The following is a 15,334-nucleotide window of genomic DNA, read 5'->3' as shown; positions in this document are numbered from 1 at the left end:
CAAATCCAGATAGTCCGATGCATTGTAGAAGTTGTGGTCCCACCTGTCCCAAAGTTTCAGGCTGCTTCCTCACTCCCTCAGACCCAGTAAAATGTAAGAAGCTTTTCACTGTGCTTCCTGCTGCCAAGTCTTGGTGGTCACTAATCCGGAAACCGACCACCACACTCAACGCTGTATCTACAGGGAACACCGTGCAACCACACTCCGACATCAGCAGCTGTGTATCTTCTATATATTTGTATTCTGTTTCTTGCAGCACCATATAAGCAGTAAAATCAGCACCACCCGTGGCACCAAGGACAGCCAGAACAACTCTGCACCTGGACTCCACGGGCTGGATAAAATGGATCTAACTGTTGTGGCCTGGTCCTGGGGCCGCATGACCTTAACCCTATAAGGGTTCAAAGTAACTCAACCTGCAAGTGACCGATTGTCACTAGTGGATTTTGCCCATGACCGCAATTTTATTTTGTCTATATATTTTTCTGCACTGATTTAATATTGTTTCAAAAATCTATAACTCTGATTATATGTACGTTATTCCATTCATTTTGTTGTCTAAATACTAGAGGAACACGTGTTCCTCAGTAAAGCCTGACTGCTCTTTACTACTCTTTCAGAACTGAGCTAAGGATTTATTAGTGTGAATTCAAGGACCATCTTTGGGGTATTATATTAATATTACATGGTAAGGCTACCCAGCCATACCACATAATGTTTCACTTTCCTACAATTTGAAATGACATATTATGAATCCCACAAACGTTACATACAATAATGCAAGATATATTCAAAGTCTCAACACTGCTTCGGCTTACCTGGCAAAATTGAATGATATGAAACACTCAACCTTGCCCTAATATCATTAAATTCAACCAAACATTTCAATTTCAGGATAGCAACACTGTTGTGTGGTGTAAAATCAAACTGCAATAAAATTGTTAATATCTGCTTTAATTGTTGATTAAACTAAATTTGTCATTATAATATGTTATAAAGTATAGATAGCAAAAAATATTATTTTAAAATTTGAAATGTTCTATAACTCATGGTCACTTATGTTGGGTTTTTACAGTTTTCTGTATGCAAAACATTTGTGTTTAAACTTATTTGTTTTCTACATGTTTGTATTATTTAAAAAATGATTGGTAAGAGAGAAGAAAAGCATTTAAAAAATGTGCTGGTGCTTCTTTCTAATCTATGCAATTTGGCAGTTTTTGTTTTGAGTGGTGTTAAGATTTATGAACGTGCGTTTATGCCAATAGCACTGAGCATAGACCTCATTGCATATTCGTGCCTGTTCTTTTCCCATGCACGTCTTGATTCAGAAAAGGTACATGGGAACAGGAAAAAGTCCAGGCATACAGCACATGTGGTTCACACATATGACTTCCTTGCGCTTTAAGGTACAGGAAGTTGCTGTATATTATACAGAGCCCTAACTCCATCAGCCATGGGAGGGAAGAAGAGAAGCCTGTTGCACAGAAAGCATTTCAGCATAATTCATAATGTTCACCTACAACATCTCACTTTAAAAACTAACACATCTTTTTAGCCATTTCAGAAGACACGAGTGAAACTTTCCTTGAGGAGGTAGCTGAAGAGCGACCCCACATCAAGCCATATTTCACCACGACGATTCTTAACATTGAGGTTGTGGAAGGAAGTGCTGCTAGATTTGACTGCAAAATTGAAGGTATTTATTATTTTTTCTTGTGAAGTGTTTTCGTTGTTCACCTGTTTGGAAGCCCATGCTTCCAGATCCCACTCATCGTCGGATTTATTTTACCCTGCCAGCCCCCATGGAGTTAATAGAAAATATTTACATTTCAATTCAGACTTGGAGGAACTCAGTGGAAAGATGTATTGTGAGTGGGGCTTTTGGCAGCACTAATTGGTGGCGGACAGAGGCAGCCAATAGTCAACGTAGGTTAATTATACTTCAGGGACTTATTACACCACTTCTACATTAGACTGGTGCATCTCAACAGGGCTACCACAGTTTTAATATAACAGTACTAATGTTTTTCCACAGGCTGTGAAAAACTAAATACTACAGTGCCAGCATTAGTCTTTCTGGATTCTGCACCGTAATGAACAAGCCTTCTCCTCTCAGGAAGGGTGCCAAACTATTGATAAAACAGTAAAAATACTTCTCAGTGAGCTGTCATACACATAGTACCCTCAAGTCTCAGTGAACTGTCGTACACTTCGGTACAGAGTACCATCACTTCTTAGTGAACTATCCTACACGTAGGTACACAATACCATCACTTCTCAGTGCGGCTGTCATACGCCTTGGTACACAGTACCATCACTTCTCAGTGAGCTGTCGTACACTTAGGTACAGAGTACCATCACTTCTTAGTGAACTATCCTACACTTAGGTACAGAGTACCATCACTTCTTAGTGAACTATCCTACACTTAGGTAAACAGTACCATCACTTCTTAGTGAGCTGACATAGATTTAGATACATATTACACTCACTTGAATCCGGAATATAAGTATGTGTGGTATTTAGGCCTATTTACTACAAAAACATACTGTTCTTTTTAAAGTCAATTAGAGGTTTGGACAATCCTTTATTTTGTGGATGTGTTTATGCTAATTACTGAGCTGGAGGAGGCCACACTATCTTCTCGAGAAGCCTGGGACTGCCCGCCATATCTTGTCCGCCATACTGACAGTCAAGTGCTGAAGGGATTTTATTTGGCTTAGTTGCCAGAACCACAATGGGACGATCTGCAGTATATCAGTGGCAAATTAGCTCCACTCTATTGTTGAGACCCAGTAGCCCCTGCTTTCCTCACACCCACCCGAAAAGAGTCTGACAGTAATACTCAAATAAGTTCTCTATAGAATTCCAATGGGAATTGTTTAAAGCTAGAGAGATAAGAAGGACTAGATATGGCCAAACAGGGGCCCAGAAAGAAAGGAAGCAATTTTAGGAGAAGGAGAAGCAATATCATTGGGCCATTCAGAGAAAGCAAAACAATGTTATTGTGTGCTATAAGCCTTGATGTTTTATGGCAGCATACATCTATTTTCCATGGATCATGGCAAGAATAATACTCAGGATAATGAACAGAATGAATAGGACTGCTAATAAGATAAATCAGTGTCCGAGGATAGGAAATATCACTTAGCTTTGGTCTTTTTGGGAAGGTAAAATGAGAAATAGGTTCAAGGTAGAGTGTTTGGAAAGAGAATGTGTTTGGAAAAAGAACGTGTAACAGATATCAGGAAACCTAAAACAGAGCAAGGCGCTTCACACCTGTTGCTGTGGTTGCCCAGTGAGGCATTGCTTGGCTCTACATCTTTGAGTCCTCACTCATTTGATGTCTTCATCTCAAAAATATTTTTTTCTGTTTTTAATTCGTCTGGATTACAGCAATGTATGACATTGATAAACAGATACTTTCAGAACTAATATTCTCTGAAAGCGGTATTATGTTTTCAGTGATTTTAGAAGCAACTTTTTCTGTTGGACATTACTTGCACCTTGGTTTATAAGTTAACTCCATTACAAAGATTTGGTTGGTTTTAAGTGAAACTGAAAGAACTATTAAAATAATCTAAAATCCTGAAGTTTTATGGCGTGAAATAATCCAGAAAAACTTGCTTTAGACGGAGATATGAAACATATTTGGATAGCAATGCCTGTGTTCCTTATACAATTCTTTTTTTAATCCAATAGTAAAATCTAGTGATTTGTTTCTGAAAAAACCTTTTGAGGCTGATCTTCTTCTTGGGCTTCTTAAGTTAGGAAAGTACGATAGCCTGCTTCCAAGTTTAAGCAAATGTACTGGCAAATAGTGTGACAAGGTACAAAGATGCACAAGTAAGTACTGGGGAAGTACCAGAAGATACTAACTGAAATATTTTGCACTTCTGGCACTTTATCTGATACGTGTTTACAATTAATGTGTTTTTAAATTGTTTATTTGTACTTTTATGGTTTGTGCAAAAAACCAAAATAAAGTCTTTATTGAATAATGAATTGAATACTAACTGAAATATTTTTGTGGAACATGGGTCATTGGGGAACCCAAGGGTGGATGTTTTAAGATTTACATTCAGGTAAATTATATAGTTAGGAGAGATAACATTTCTGATAGAAGAAAAGGAGAGTAAATAGAGAAGTTTGAGTCTGCCATTTCATCAACAAGCGGGGAGTGAGGAGAAAAAGTAGCCTTCATGGCATCAATTTGTTAAAAAAGAGGTCTGATCGACAACTGCATTTGAGACACTTTAGCGGAGCAAGATTATACTTAGCAGGATAAGAGTGGTCCTTAACTATTTTGAAAATCTATAATGACTTGATCTGTCAACACGTATCTGGTTAGAGGGATACAGGAACATTTTGATGCTATTAGTGCACGAATGCATTTTATTTGTAGCTCTTGAAATTAGTATGTGCCTTGTTATCATACATACAGTACCCTAACATTTCCCGTGAAGAGATGATCTTCATAAAACAACTAATGCAGTACAATAGCATTAGCTTGCCCATGCACTTTAGTGGAGCCAGCAAGACAAAACACTGATGCCTCCAGGAGGCTGGTTGGTACTCCACTTCCTCTTTGAATACCAAATGACTGAGAGAAGGCTCTAGAAGATGACTCTAAATCCAGATATAAGGATGTGAGTGACAAATCTTTCTCTTAGACATTGGATTAGAGCTTTGAGATACCTTTTCATTCATTGTAGATTTTTGTTAGTGGGGTTTGCCCTTGAGAAGTATTGTACTTTTAGGCATTGTGAAAGAGATTTGTGGAAACAATGCACAATGTTTTTCTTCAGCTGTTGTATTCATAAAGAATTGTACTGTGGAGAGGGGTTATACACAGGTACCCTGAAAGGGATGGGTTGATCTGACATCAAGAGAACATAAAGTTTTTTCACAATGTTCTCTGCTTCAGGTAGCATGGTAGAGACGAAAAACTGAGGTTGTTTCTCAAGCTCTAGTGAAATTCCACTGTTTACAGTTCTCTCTGCAAATTGTTTCATTTTATGAGTGAGCTTCTGCTGTCTAAACATTGAATTGTACCTCTAATCAATAAAAACTGTATATTTGTTTTAAAGTCTGGAGTTAGTCGAGACCTTTTGATTCTACTAAAACTGTCTATATAATATTCTTAATTATTGAGGCTTTCAGGCAGCCCTCTGCATCCATTTTTGTTTTGAGGTATTCACATTTTTTCTTTGACTCACTACAGCAAATACCTTGGGGTACTGGTGCATCCCACTTCAGCCTTTGGCAAACTTCACTGTGAGTGACAGCATTTTGCCCCTTCACCTATGCCTCCATGTCAGAATGGGCAGCGACAGGCAAATTAATTCCTTTAGTATATTGCTTTGAAATCCACTGTATCCGCCTTGATGCTCTATTGTTTCAATATACAAGACTTTCCACAGCCACTAATAAACTCAGTTCTCTCTTTAAAAAAACGAAAACTGTAACATTCAGCATTAGAGGTATGCAGCTCCTTAAATTGTTAGTTTTCATGCAAATGTAATTTGACTTTTTATAAATCAACAAACAAAAACGGTCCAATCCAGATTCAGCACCGTGAGTGCTTATTGTTACCGGAATCCTGCCAGACCTATACAAACTATGAAAAAAACCAAAAAGCTGGCAAAGCAAAAACATTCAGCATTCGAAATAATATGCTTTGATTCCTCTAAATACATACAGAGGAGACAATGTGTTTTGGCTACTGCAAGCGTTTTTCACCTTGGTCACCATTTTCACATCATGTAACCAAACAGTCACATGACTTCCCAGTATGTCAAATTCTGAAACAGGCTTACAGACGTGTTTCAAAATATAATAAAAGATATATTAACCTGCAATAAAATCACAATAAATACCATACTAGTCGACCTCTAATTTATACTGTTTTTTTATCTACAAATATCACATGTTCATCAATTTACATCTGATGTACATCAGTAATACACTCTTGAAGTGACCTGTGCATTACTATCACAATAACAGGTAACTGTGATCAAATTGCCAAAGAGACATTCAAGCAAATCACAAAGTCGTGTTGAAAAGGGCGATGTAGTAACATACTATGTAGAATTTAACATCGTATAAGCTATATATTCTCACATGATATTTCCTTCCCACTCACTTGCCAGAAGTAACCACTATGAATGTTATTGATGTCTCTTTGTAGGTTTACCAATATAATTACCTCAGTTTTATTGACACTCAAGCCCAAGTGGACAATTCATACAATAACCTTCAGAATTGTATGTAATGCATATAAATACTAAATCAGGTTATAGTGTCTAATCACATTTCATACTGAAGTGGGCTGAGGAGAAAAGTAAATCAGTACAGTGGCCAATATATTCTCTAAATAAAGATAATGCACAATTTTTCATGTACTAAATAGAATATTGGTAAAGTGCTTTATATAATGTTTAACAAATTAGTAATATATGAGTGGTTGACAAATTTTGAATTTACTGCAAATTCTTTGCAGATAAGTATATCTTTTATTTTACACAAAGCCCTCCCGTAAATCTATTTACGCTGTCTATTTGACATACTAGGAAGTCTTGACTTTGTTTATATTATGAATAGTGCAAAAATGGCAACCAATGTAAACATGGCTTAAAGCACTTTAAAGGACATACTTTGATTGTGGGAACCTGTTCTTGCTTTGCATGTGTTTATTTATGATTTTGAATCATATGTACAAAATCACGTCAGTGTATTGGGTTTTAATTGCCGGAGAAATGTGCCTGTCACTTACATCTGTTGTGTGTTGTTGCAGGTTACCCTGACCCAGAAGTTATCTGGTACAAAGACGAGCAACCAATTAAAGAGTCCCGCCACTTCCAGATTGACTATGATGAGGATGGGAACTGTGCTCTGACTATTTCAGAGGTTTGTGGGGACGATGATGCCAAATACACCTGTAAGGCTGTTAACAGCCTCGGGGAAGCAACTTGCACTGCAGAGCTCATTGTGGAGGTAATGGGCAAAGAAGAAGAGGAGGAAGAGGAGGAGGAAGAAGAGGAGGAGGAAGAAGAGGAGTAAACGTTTCGTTTGCATACCAAAACTATAGACTTTCTCAATGGCTCTGTTAAACAAGTTATTAACAGCACCTAGTGTGATAAATGCATATTTTGGTGATCGCAAGTTTGTTTGTTCATCTTGATCAGTTGTTACCTGTTTGACCAGGAAAGTGTACTTTGGATTTGCTGCTGTGACCTGCTGTTCATTTCCTGAAACATGTGTTGCGCAGCAAATATAGTGCAGAGAACAAGTTGCCAAATGAAGTGTAACACAGCACAGCATTACCATTCTGATATAGGTGTATTTATTTTATGAAAGTATGATTATTTTAAGGGCCATATTATCAGATTCGTGAATATTTCCACGCTCATAAATCATCTGGCTTACATCCCACAGAAATCATAATGTTAACACTATGGATATATTTAATATATTATGTTAGGCTGCTGTGTGTGAGAGTAATTGGTGTTTTGTTTGAACCCCAACACAATTTTAAGTAAATAATTGTTTCAAACACTTTAACCTGAGAGAAACCAACAGCCCATTGCACACCCTTTTTTTACTGCAACTTCTTCAATACTGGGGTATTTCAGCTACTAATCCACTTCCCAATAGTGTCATTTAACTTTTGATGTCTGAGTATAATTAATGTCCAGTCTACTAAATGAGGTGCCTATGACTGTTGTCTCCTGCCTCTCCCCAAATAAAATAGAACCTCTTCCTCCTGTCTCACCAGGTGCAAAGTCCCTGAAATACTCAGACTGAATTGTGGTTGTTGGTGTACGACCTTCAAGTCTTCATGCTTTCTGGCCCATTGTTTCACTAATGTGGTGTCCCCCTTTTTTTGTTTTCAAAAAAACAAATGTTCTAGATCTCTCAGCAAAGTTTGTTGTGGGCCTAAGTATCAAACGTGGACGATCAAGCTGCTAAATACCAGGAAATGAAGCAATATCGCAGGTTGCATGGTGCATAATGGATATGTATTTTTATATTTGCTAAATCCCGTATAAGGGCGTGTTCAACTCAATTTGGTTTCTTTGATTTACGGATACAAACAGGTTTCAACTGATACTGCTACAGATGAACATTGGCTGCTGTAGCCTTCACAAATGGAGTGGTTTAAATTATTCATTATATGTAGTTGTTTCCAAAGAATTTTGCATACAGCACAGCCCATTGTAATCTTGGGTATTTAGTGGGGAGGCTGTGGCCTTAAACAAAAAACTGTGATCTCTTTTGTCAAGTGAGAAAACAAATAACACACATCGACTATGCTTTACGTTCACAAAACTCACACTTCTGCATTTCTGTTTCTTGTGCAAGGGTAATATCAGGTGTTGTAAACTGATATGCATCTTCTAATTAAAAAAAACATTTCCAATTTCTGCATATCATTCCAATTACATATTTGTATTTTTTTGTTTTATTACACTTTTTGTGTTTTAATGTTAAATATGTATCCTAAAATGTTACTTAATGTAGGTTTTACCAGAAATAAATATAATATTAAATGTTATTTTATGCAGCTATAAAGGATATCAGCTTTAGGATGTGTGATATTACTGTCGGTAGTCTTATCTGTTTTTACATTGGTTTGAAATGTGTTGGGTCTTGTCCCAGTATGGTGGATTGCACAATGAGTTTTCATACCTGCTTCCTTTTTTTTAACTTTTCTTGGTTCAAGTTGCCAGCATGTCTTTTTTTCTGCAAAGGGTAAAAAATCCTTCTTGTAATAACCACAGTATTGCCACGACTCCTTATTAGGTAAGGGTTTCAGACTGATCTATGTGTGTACAGAGCTTTTCTCTCACTTGTTCTAAATGTGCTGAGGCAGCATTGTTTTTTACTGTATTACACAATATGCTAGCATTTTTCCAGTTTGTTCGGTCATTGGGAGTGAAATAAACGAGTTCACTACAACTGTAGTCAATCACCATTTCTAAATAAATAGAACGGCAAAGCATGTTATTGGAACACCAATTGCAGACTCTAAGTTTATTGACTAAAAATAAAAATATATTTGTTGAGTTGCTTATTAGTTGGAAGATATGAAATTGTTTGTGTGTATATCTATGTCTGAATATGTGCAACTCTGCGTGCGTACAGATCTCTATATATGTGTGAGGCTATGCTTATTTGTTGATATCCCATAGAGGTGAGGAGTAATTTACTTTTTCTAGTCGTAGGAATTATAAAGCAACATATTAAGTTAACTGACTTGCCATTAAGATGTTGGGGAAAATGAGATCTTTAAAACTTTCCTCTAACTGCCTAGTGATATAAATTTAGTAGTAAAGTAACAGATTACATTCATTTCAACAGGTTGAAAAACAGACAAATCCAGAAAACCTGATAACTCATTAATTATATTTTAGTTCTTCTATTTTTGTTACTGCCAAAGCAAATTAAATTGATGAAGCCACAACTGGTATATTATCTTTAATCCCTAAAACAAATCCCGTTTGGCAAACTTTTATAGAGGTACTTCATATTCAGAATCATTTGGAGGATAAAAATATTAATTCTCGGGAAGCCAAGGGACCATTCAAAATTAGAACTAAATGGTAGAAATACAGTAAAACATTTAAGGTGATCAGAAAGTAGATTTTGGACTGAATGAAGTTTTAGACCTGCATTCGCTTGAACTAATCAGCTCATACTATTAGAACACAAGAAACACAATTTCCTTAAGCAGGCAATTGTAACAACTTATTGTTTACCAGTAATCTAGTTACCCCATAATCACTTCTGCATCTTGAGTCTTGGATCCCTGACTCCAACTGACCCTAAAAAGTATTACATTTCAATCTTAAGGCACCGCAACCTGCACCATCCCTTCAAAAGCCTTGTGAGGCTTACCGTTGACACAGGGGAGCCACCCCTGATATCTCCTTGCTTCTTTATTTCCACCCTCATCTGAGAACTGGTCGTAGCAAACATTCCTGGCCTATGATGAAAAGGGGTTTGGCCATGTTTGACAGTCCACTTCTCAGCTTATACACTACACGAGCATTCTTAAGTTAAAATGTATTTGTAGCAAATCTTGACTCTCTCATGTGACACCTTTTTGACAATACTCGGACCTGGAAAAGCCATGGGGCGCACCACCGTTACCAATAAATCAAGTTAAGATATCTTGTGCGTCCACCTCCTGCTGCGCATCCCATCACCAATTTTTAAAACACTCACAATCTTCCTCCCCCAAACACTTGGAAACATACTTTTATAGAAACATTCTACAATAGACACTTGAGCCAACACCACCTCGCTCACGCTTGTTCTTCAAGGTTTATCCTGCATATGCCATAGAATGCCTCATATGCATAAACACAGACAGCCTCGCCATCAACGAAACATGGCTCTCTGGAACTTCAGCCTATCGCTAACTGATCAGCTAAACAATCGCACAGCAGCTTTGCAATCACAATGCAGGTGACAGTCCTGTTTGTAATGTTCATATATCTTTAATTTGAATAATGACATAATTATTCTGAAGCGTCACTTACGCAGAATGTTTTGTTTCAGAATGATCATTCAGTTTGAACTATTCATCAGAAGGATATTACTCGACTGTTCCTCTTTCTGCAAAAAACTAAGTGCTGCAACAAAATTCCTCTATCATCTGCCAGTCTTTGAAAATGTCAATGAGCAGAACACCATTGCAAAAAGAATAATAATGAAAGAAGATAGCTTACCAGAAGATACTGAGCCTAATCAAAAGCTCACGGCCAACTTGAAGGCAGATCAAAACAATTGCCAAGAGATTATTTGACAGTCAAAAGAGACAGCTATAGACAGAACCAAAGTAGATGAAAAGGAATCATTTTGGAAACAAATGTGACAGAGCTTAAGCATAAAGCAGTGAAGCAGAACTGTCACATGTGTTAGAGAGTGCAAGCCAAAGCAGAAATGGGGCATGCTTGCACAAACTGGCGGGTGACTAAGTAAGTAGCAGTGCAAGCATATGTAAAGAGGTGTGAAAGGGGAAAAGCAGAGCAAAGAAAGTACTTTGAGCAAAAAAAGCAAAACACATAATAATAAAACGAATAACTGAGGAAAAAATAGAGGGAATATATATACATGTGCAAACGAAGAAGTCAAAAGCAAAATATAAATAAATATTAAGTAATGACTGAGGAAGAAACAATAAATATAGAACCAATGACATAATCACCAGAGTCATATGCGCAGGCCACATCTCACATTCCAACCCCGTGAGAAAATGAAGAGGAAAGTATAATGAGCAATATTTAGAGGATTACCATCATTCAAAGTAAAACCAAAGGGGATGATGGACGGAGCGTTGACAATACAAACACTCACCCCCAGTCAACTGATCTGGGTTTAATCCATCACCGTTCTTTAGCTCACTCCGCCAGCCCAGTTCAGACATGGCCATATGCAAATCAGTCTGACCCTGTGCCTCATGGGAACAGTCCAGCCCGAACTGCCAAGCCATGTCTTCTTCCCTGGACCGGAATCAAGCTTCCCAAGACCGTTTTCTGGCATAACAGCTGTCTTCAGCCGGGTTTGCTTGAATCCAGTGGCAAAGTGAGCAAGGGACTCACGTCTGAGCATACCCTGCCAATTTAGGGCGAACAAAGAAAAACCAAAGCGGATGATGGACGGAGCGTTGACAATACAAACACTCACCCCCAGTCAAAGTGTCAGACATGCAAACTTTAGGAGAATGGTTGGAGAAATTAATGTACAGATTTCAAGATTTGCATGCAAAACTTAAGCGGTACACCTACAAACAGGCATTAGAGTCCTTTTAAAACTTAGTTGGAGAAGATGTAGAGGAACAAATAGAACTTACAAAAGAATAATTACCTGTTTACATTAGTGATTTGACCCTCAGAGGAATACTGACTATGATAGGTGCATATCTAACACTGCATGCCGGAGGGAAGATACCACTCTTGACAAATTCCACGTAAAGTGTGACTTATTGTGATTTACACACTTGAACAACAAATAAGCTGTTGTGGCTCGTGCATGCGTTCTTTGTATATCCAGAGTGTTGGGGGTTGTTAGTATTTGTATTGGGTTTTAATGCTGCAATGCCTAGCCAAGACTGAGTGAGGGCAGTTTGAGCCGGCATCTGATCTTGGTTGCTGCCACCCCTGCCCTACCCTTTAGGTCAATAAAGCTTGTTAGAAATACTCTACGGTGTGCAGAGTCATCTAATCACTGCATTTGGTGATGAGGATGGGATCATAAGATTACAATCAGTAGATGGATGCCAATCAACTGAACTCATACTCATGATGTTAAGAGTTAATGGATTTAACAAACGCTTTACATTTTTCAAGAAGCAAAGTAACCGTTAAAGTACATGAAATAGGAATGGAAGCAGAAAGGAATAAAGTTATTGGAGAGGTGCAACAAATACAATTGATAGAAAGGAAGGAAAAGCTCAGAAGTGTTACAGAAAAGACGTGCTGTATACTTAAATTAATGTTTCCACATTCATGAGTGTGTCAGTATTAATTTCAAAATGCCACAAATGCAGAAAATACAACCATTTTCGGTCTATAGAATCAAAGACCGTTGCATGTCTAGAGAAAATATGAAAAAACGAATAATATATCAGGCAAATGGAAAATCAAGAAGTTTAAGATACAAAAGAGATGTCAGCTAAAAGGAAAACTATAGAAAATGTATACATGATAGAGAAAATGAAGGAATAATAGCTTTGTTTACAGAAATAAGATTTAAAAAAACAGCATCAGTGATATTATGGATATGACCCTCTCTAGCAAACGTTGAGCTTGATAGTGGAGCAACCTGCAACATAATGTAATGGATAATGACAAAAAGAACAACAAAACTACTACTCAAAGCATACAATTGTAAACATATTTTAATGTGGAGCCTGTAATCCAAGAGGCCAGTGGTTCTTAATCTTTTAAATTCTGTTGACCCCATTTAATCATTACTGTGACACGGGCCCCTACTAAATAATTATTGCAATCCAGGGACCCCCACTGAGTAATTACTGGAAGCCGGGGACCCCAGTCTAGGGGTTTTCAATAATTTGGACTATCAAAAACTCATAAAACATATGACACTACATTCGTCAAACAAATATAGAAATGTTGAAAAATGTTATCTGATTCACAAACAAATCGACATTTTAATTTTAATAGGAAGGTTGGAGCATTTAAAAATTCAATTAAGGCCAATCATTGTCCATACTATATTCGGTTTGATGCACTTGCACTACTCCCATGAATCAATCTGAGGATACTAACTTAATTTTTAGCTTCCAATTTAAACTTCCTTCACATTTACATAATGTTAACTATTTTCAATTGTCCTTCTTTATTAAGACTCACTTTATTAATCTGTTAATATTATTTTTCTAAACCGTCCCAGACCCACCTAATTTGGCTTTTCAGGCCCCAAGGGGTCCCCGCATCACAGGTTAAGAACCACTGCTGAAGACAATTGGGGAGAGTTTTAGAAGTCCTTGACCTATGCGAATGCAACATCTAAAGAAGAGATCCAAGTATTTAGAGGGGTAGTTCCATACCTGTCTACGAAATGTTGTTACAGCACAGGTTATGGGTCTCATTGCCATGACTTACCATATTATAGAAGAGCACCAAATAATGAGACAATTTCCACAACAATTTCAAGTGATTGAAACATTTAAAACTTCTCTAACAACTCTGCATATAATCAAATAGCACAGTACCACACATGAATGCCAATGCACTTCCAAAAGAAAGTGTTTTTAGAAGAGAATCTACTAAGTCTTTCAGAGGTGAGGTCTGGGCAGACACAAGCTAAACCTGCCATAGTAAATCGGAACTGCCAGCTAGAGAATAAGGCGGTGACAAATGCAGTAGAAAGAAGCAACCACGCTCAGCCAGGCAGCACAAAAGGAAGGTAAGTGGCAATATATTTTATACTAAAAAATTTTAACTCATTTTTGAACTTGTATTTGAGCTGTAAAGACATAGGAAGTATAAAAAGAAGAAGAAGGGTGGGAGGAAAGTCAAAATGGGCTGACAAATTTGCAGTCAAATATTGAAAGACCATTCTGGTTGGCCTGGGAAACCTCAACGGAACAGGCGAGAATCTTGGTAATGGCACCACGGAAGGCAAAACCAAGAGAAATATGCTTAGACCAAGTGGAAAAAGCTGACGAGTTCGACGTGACATCAGTCGCAGAAGGGCCCGAAGAGGCGGTAGCGAATTCCCCAGTGCTAAATGATAAAAGGGAGAGGAAAAAAAAATCACTAAGAAATCCACCACTGGCAATAAACTACAAGGCTGCGAGAAAGATGGCGGATTAGTGTCTAAATCAATAAAGGACTTTGTGGGGAAGCATTTTAAGAGAACACTCACACCAGGAAAAGACGAAGCCCATGCCAAAGAGACTAATAAGGAGGTACTAAGTGTAGTGGAGGTCGTAGAGATTGTTGATTCCTCCCTTACACAAAGCGACCTAAGTCACAGGATCCTACCTACTGAACCAAGACTTTCATCTTCTCCGCGGATCTTTTCCTCGTTGAGGGTTGAGGAGGAAGGTTTGGTAGAGATTGGGTCCAAAGATGTGGGAGACTGCTCCAATATGTCAAATTCTGCGGCAAGAACTATATTCGACAGAAGTTTGGATCATGTAGAAAATCAAAGCCCAAAACCTTTAGACTCCCTAAATGAAATATTACGGAATGGCACGTTGGGCTTGGATATTACAACTTCATCCTCAGCCTCTATGCTGGACATTATGCTGATGCTACAAAAAATGCTGCAAGGTCTGTTAGAGGTCTCTGTATTGAACAATACCCTGTTAAATAATCACAAAACACAGTTTAAGTGTATGATAGAACTACAGGGGATAAGAGGTCAGATGCCTACAATGGTTAGGACAGTACACGACCCCCTAATAGATGGCCATACTGAAGGGAACTTAGAGCCAAAAGTGGATGGTGGTCCCCAGAATGATGTCTACATCTCTAGATGGCCAATGTTGGTAAGGAGGTGGGGAGATTCTTCTTGGTTAAGACATCAGAACTTCAGGTACTCCCATAAAATCTTATCTCATGTACAGGGAAGACAGAAGGCCTTAAGCAAAGAGAAGGGCAAGGAAAAGCAGGCTAAGATACTATCTAAAGATAACGATACGTGGGAAAATAATAAAAGAGAAAGAAGGGAGATAGGGAGACAATCCGCCCCTGTAGGAGCTGTCGTCGATGTAGAAAGGAAAGGGGCACCATGAAAAGATATGCGTAAACCCCCTAGAGAGGTGGCGAGCTCCAAAATCATTAGTAACAAGCATGG

General features: G+C 37.9%; 1 protein-coding gene across 2 annotated transcripts in view; it reads left to right on the top strand.

The window, feature by feature from the left end:
• The window catches only part of MYLK (myosin light chain kinase), a 1,918,108-nt gene extending 1,909,089 nt beyond the window's left edge, over positions 1–9,019 (top strand). For both annotated transcript variants that reach the window (XM_078682035.1, XM_078682036.1), the window contains 2 exons: positions 1,556–1,696; positions 6,795–9,019. In XM_078682035.1, the coding sequence (XP_078538161.1) occupies positions 1,556–1,696; positions 6,795–7,060 (407 nt within the window). In that variant the 3' untranslated portion in view covers positions 7,061–9,019. The remainder of the gene's footprint in view (positions 1–1,555; positions 1,697–6,794) is intronic.
• The last annotated feature ends 6,315 nt before the right edge of the window (positions 9,020–15,334 follow it).

This window comes from Lissotriton helveticus, chromosome 3_1, assembly GCF_964261635.1.
Source record: "Lissotriton helveticus chromosome 3_1, aLisHel1.1, whole genome shotgun sequence".
NCBI classification, from domain to species: domain Eukaryota; kingdom Metazoa; phylum Chordata; class Amphibia; order Caudata; family Salamandridae; genus Lissotriton; species Lissotriton helveticus.
The sequence above is the reverse complement of the archived record's forward strand: the minus strand, read 5'-3'. Positions and strand labels throughout refer to the sequence as shown.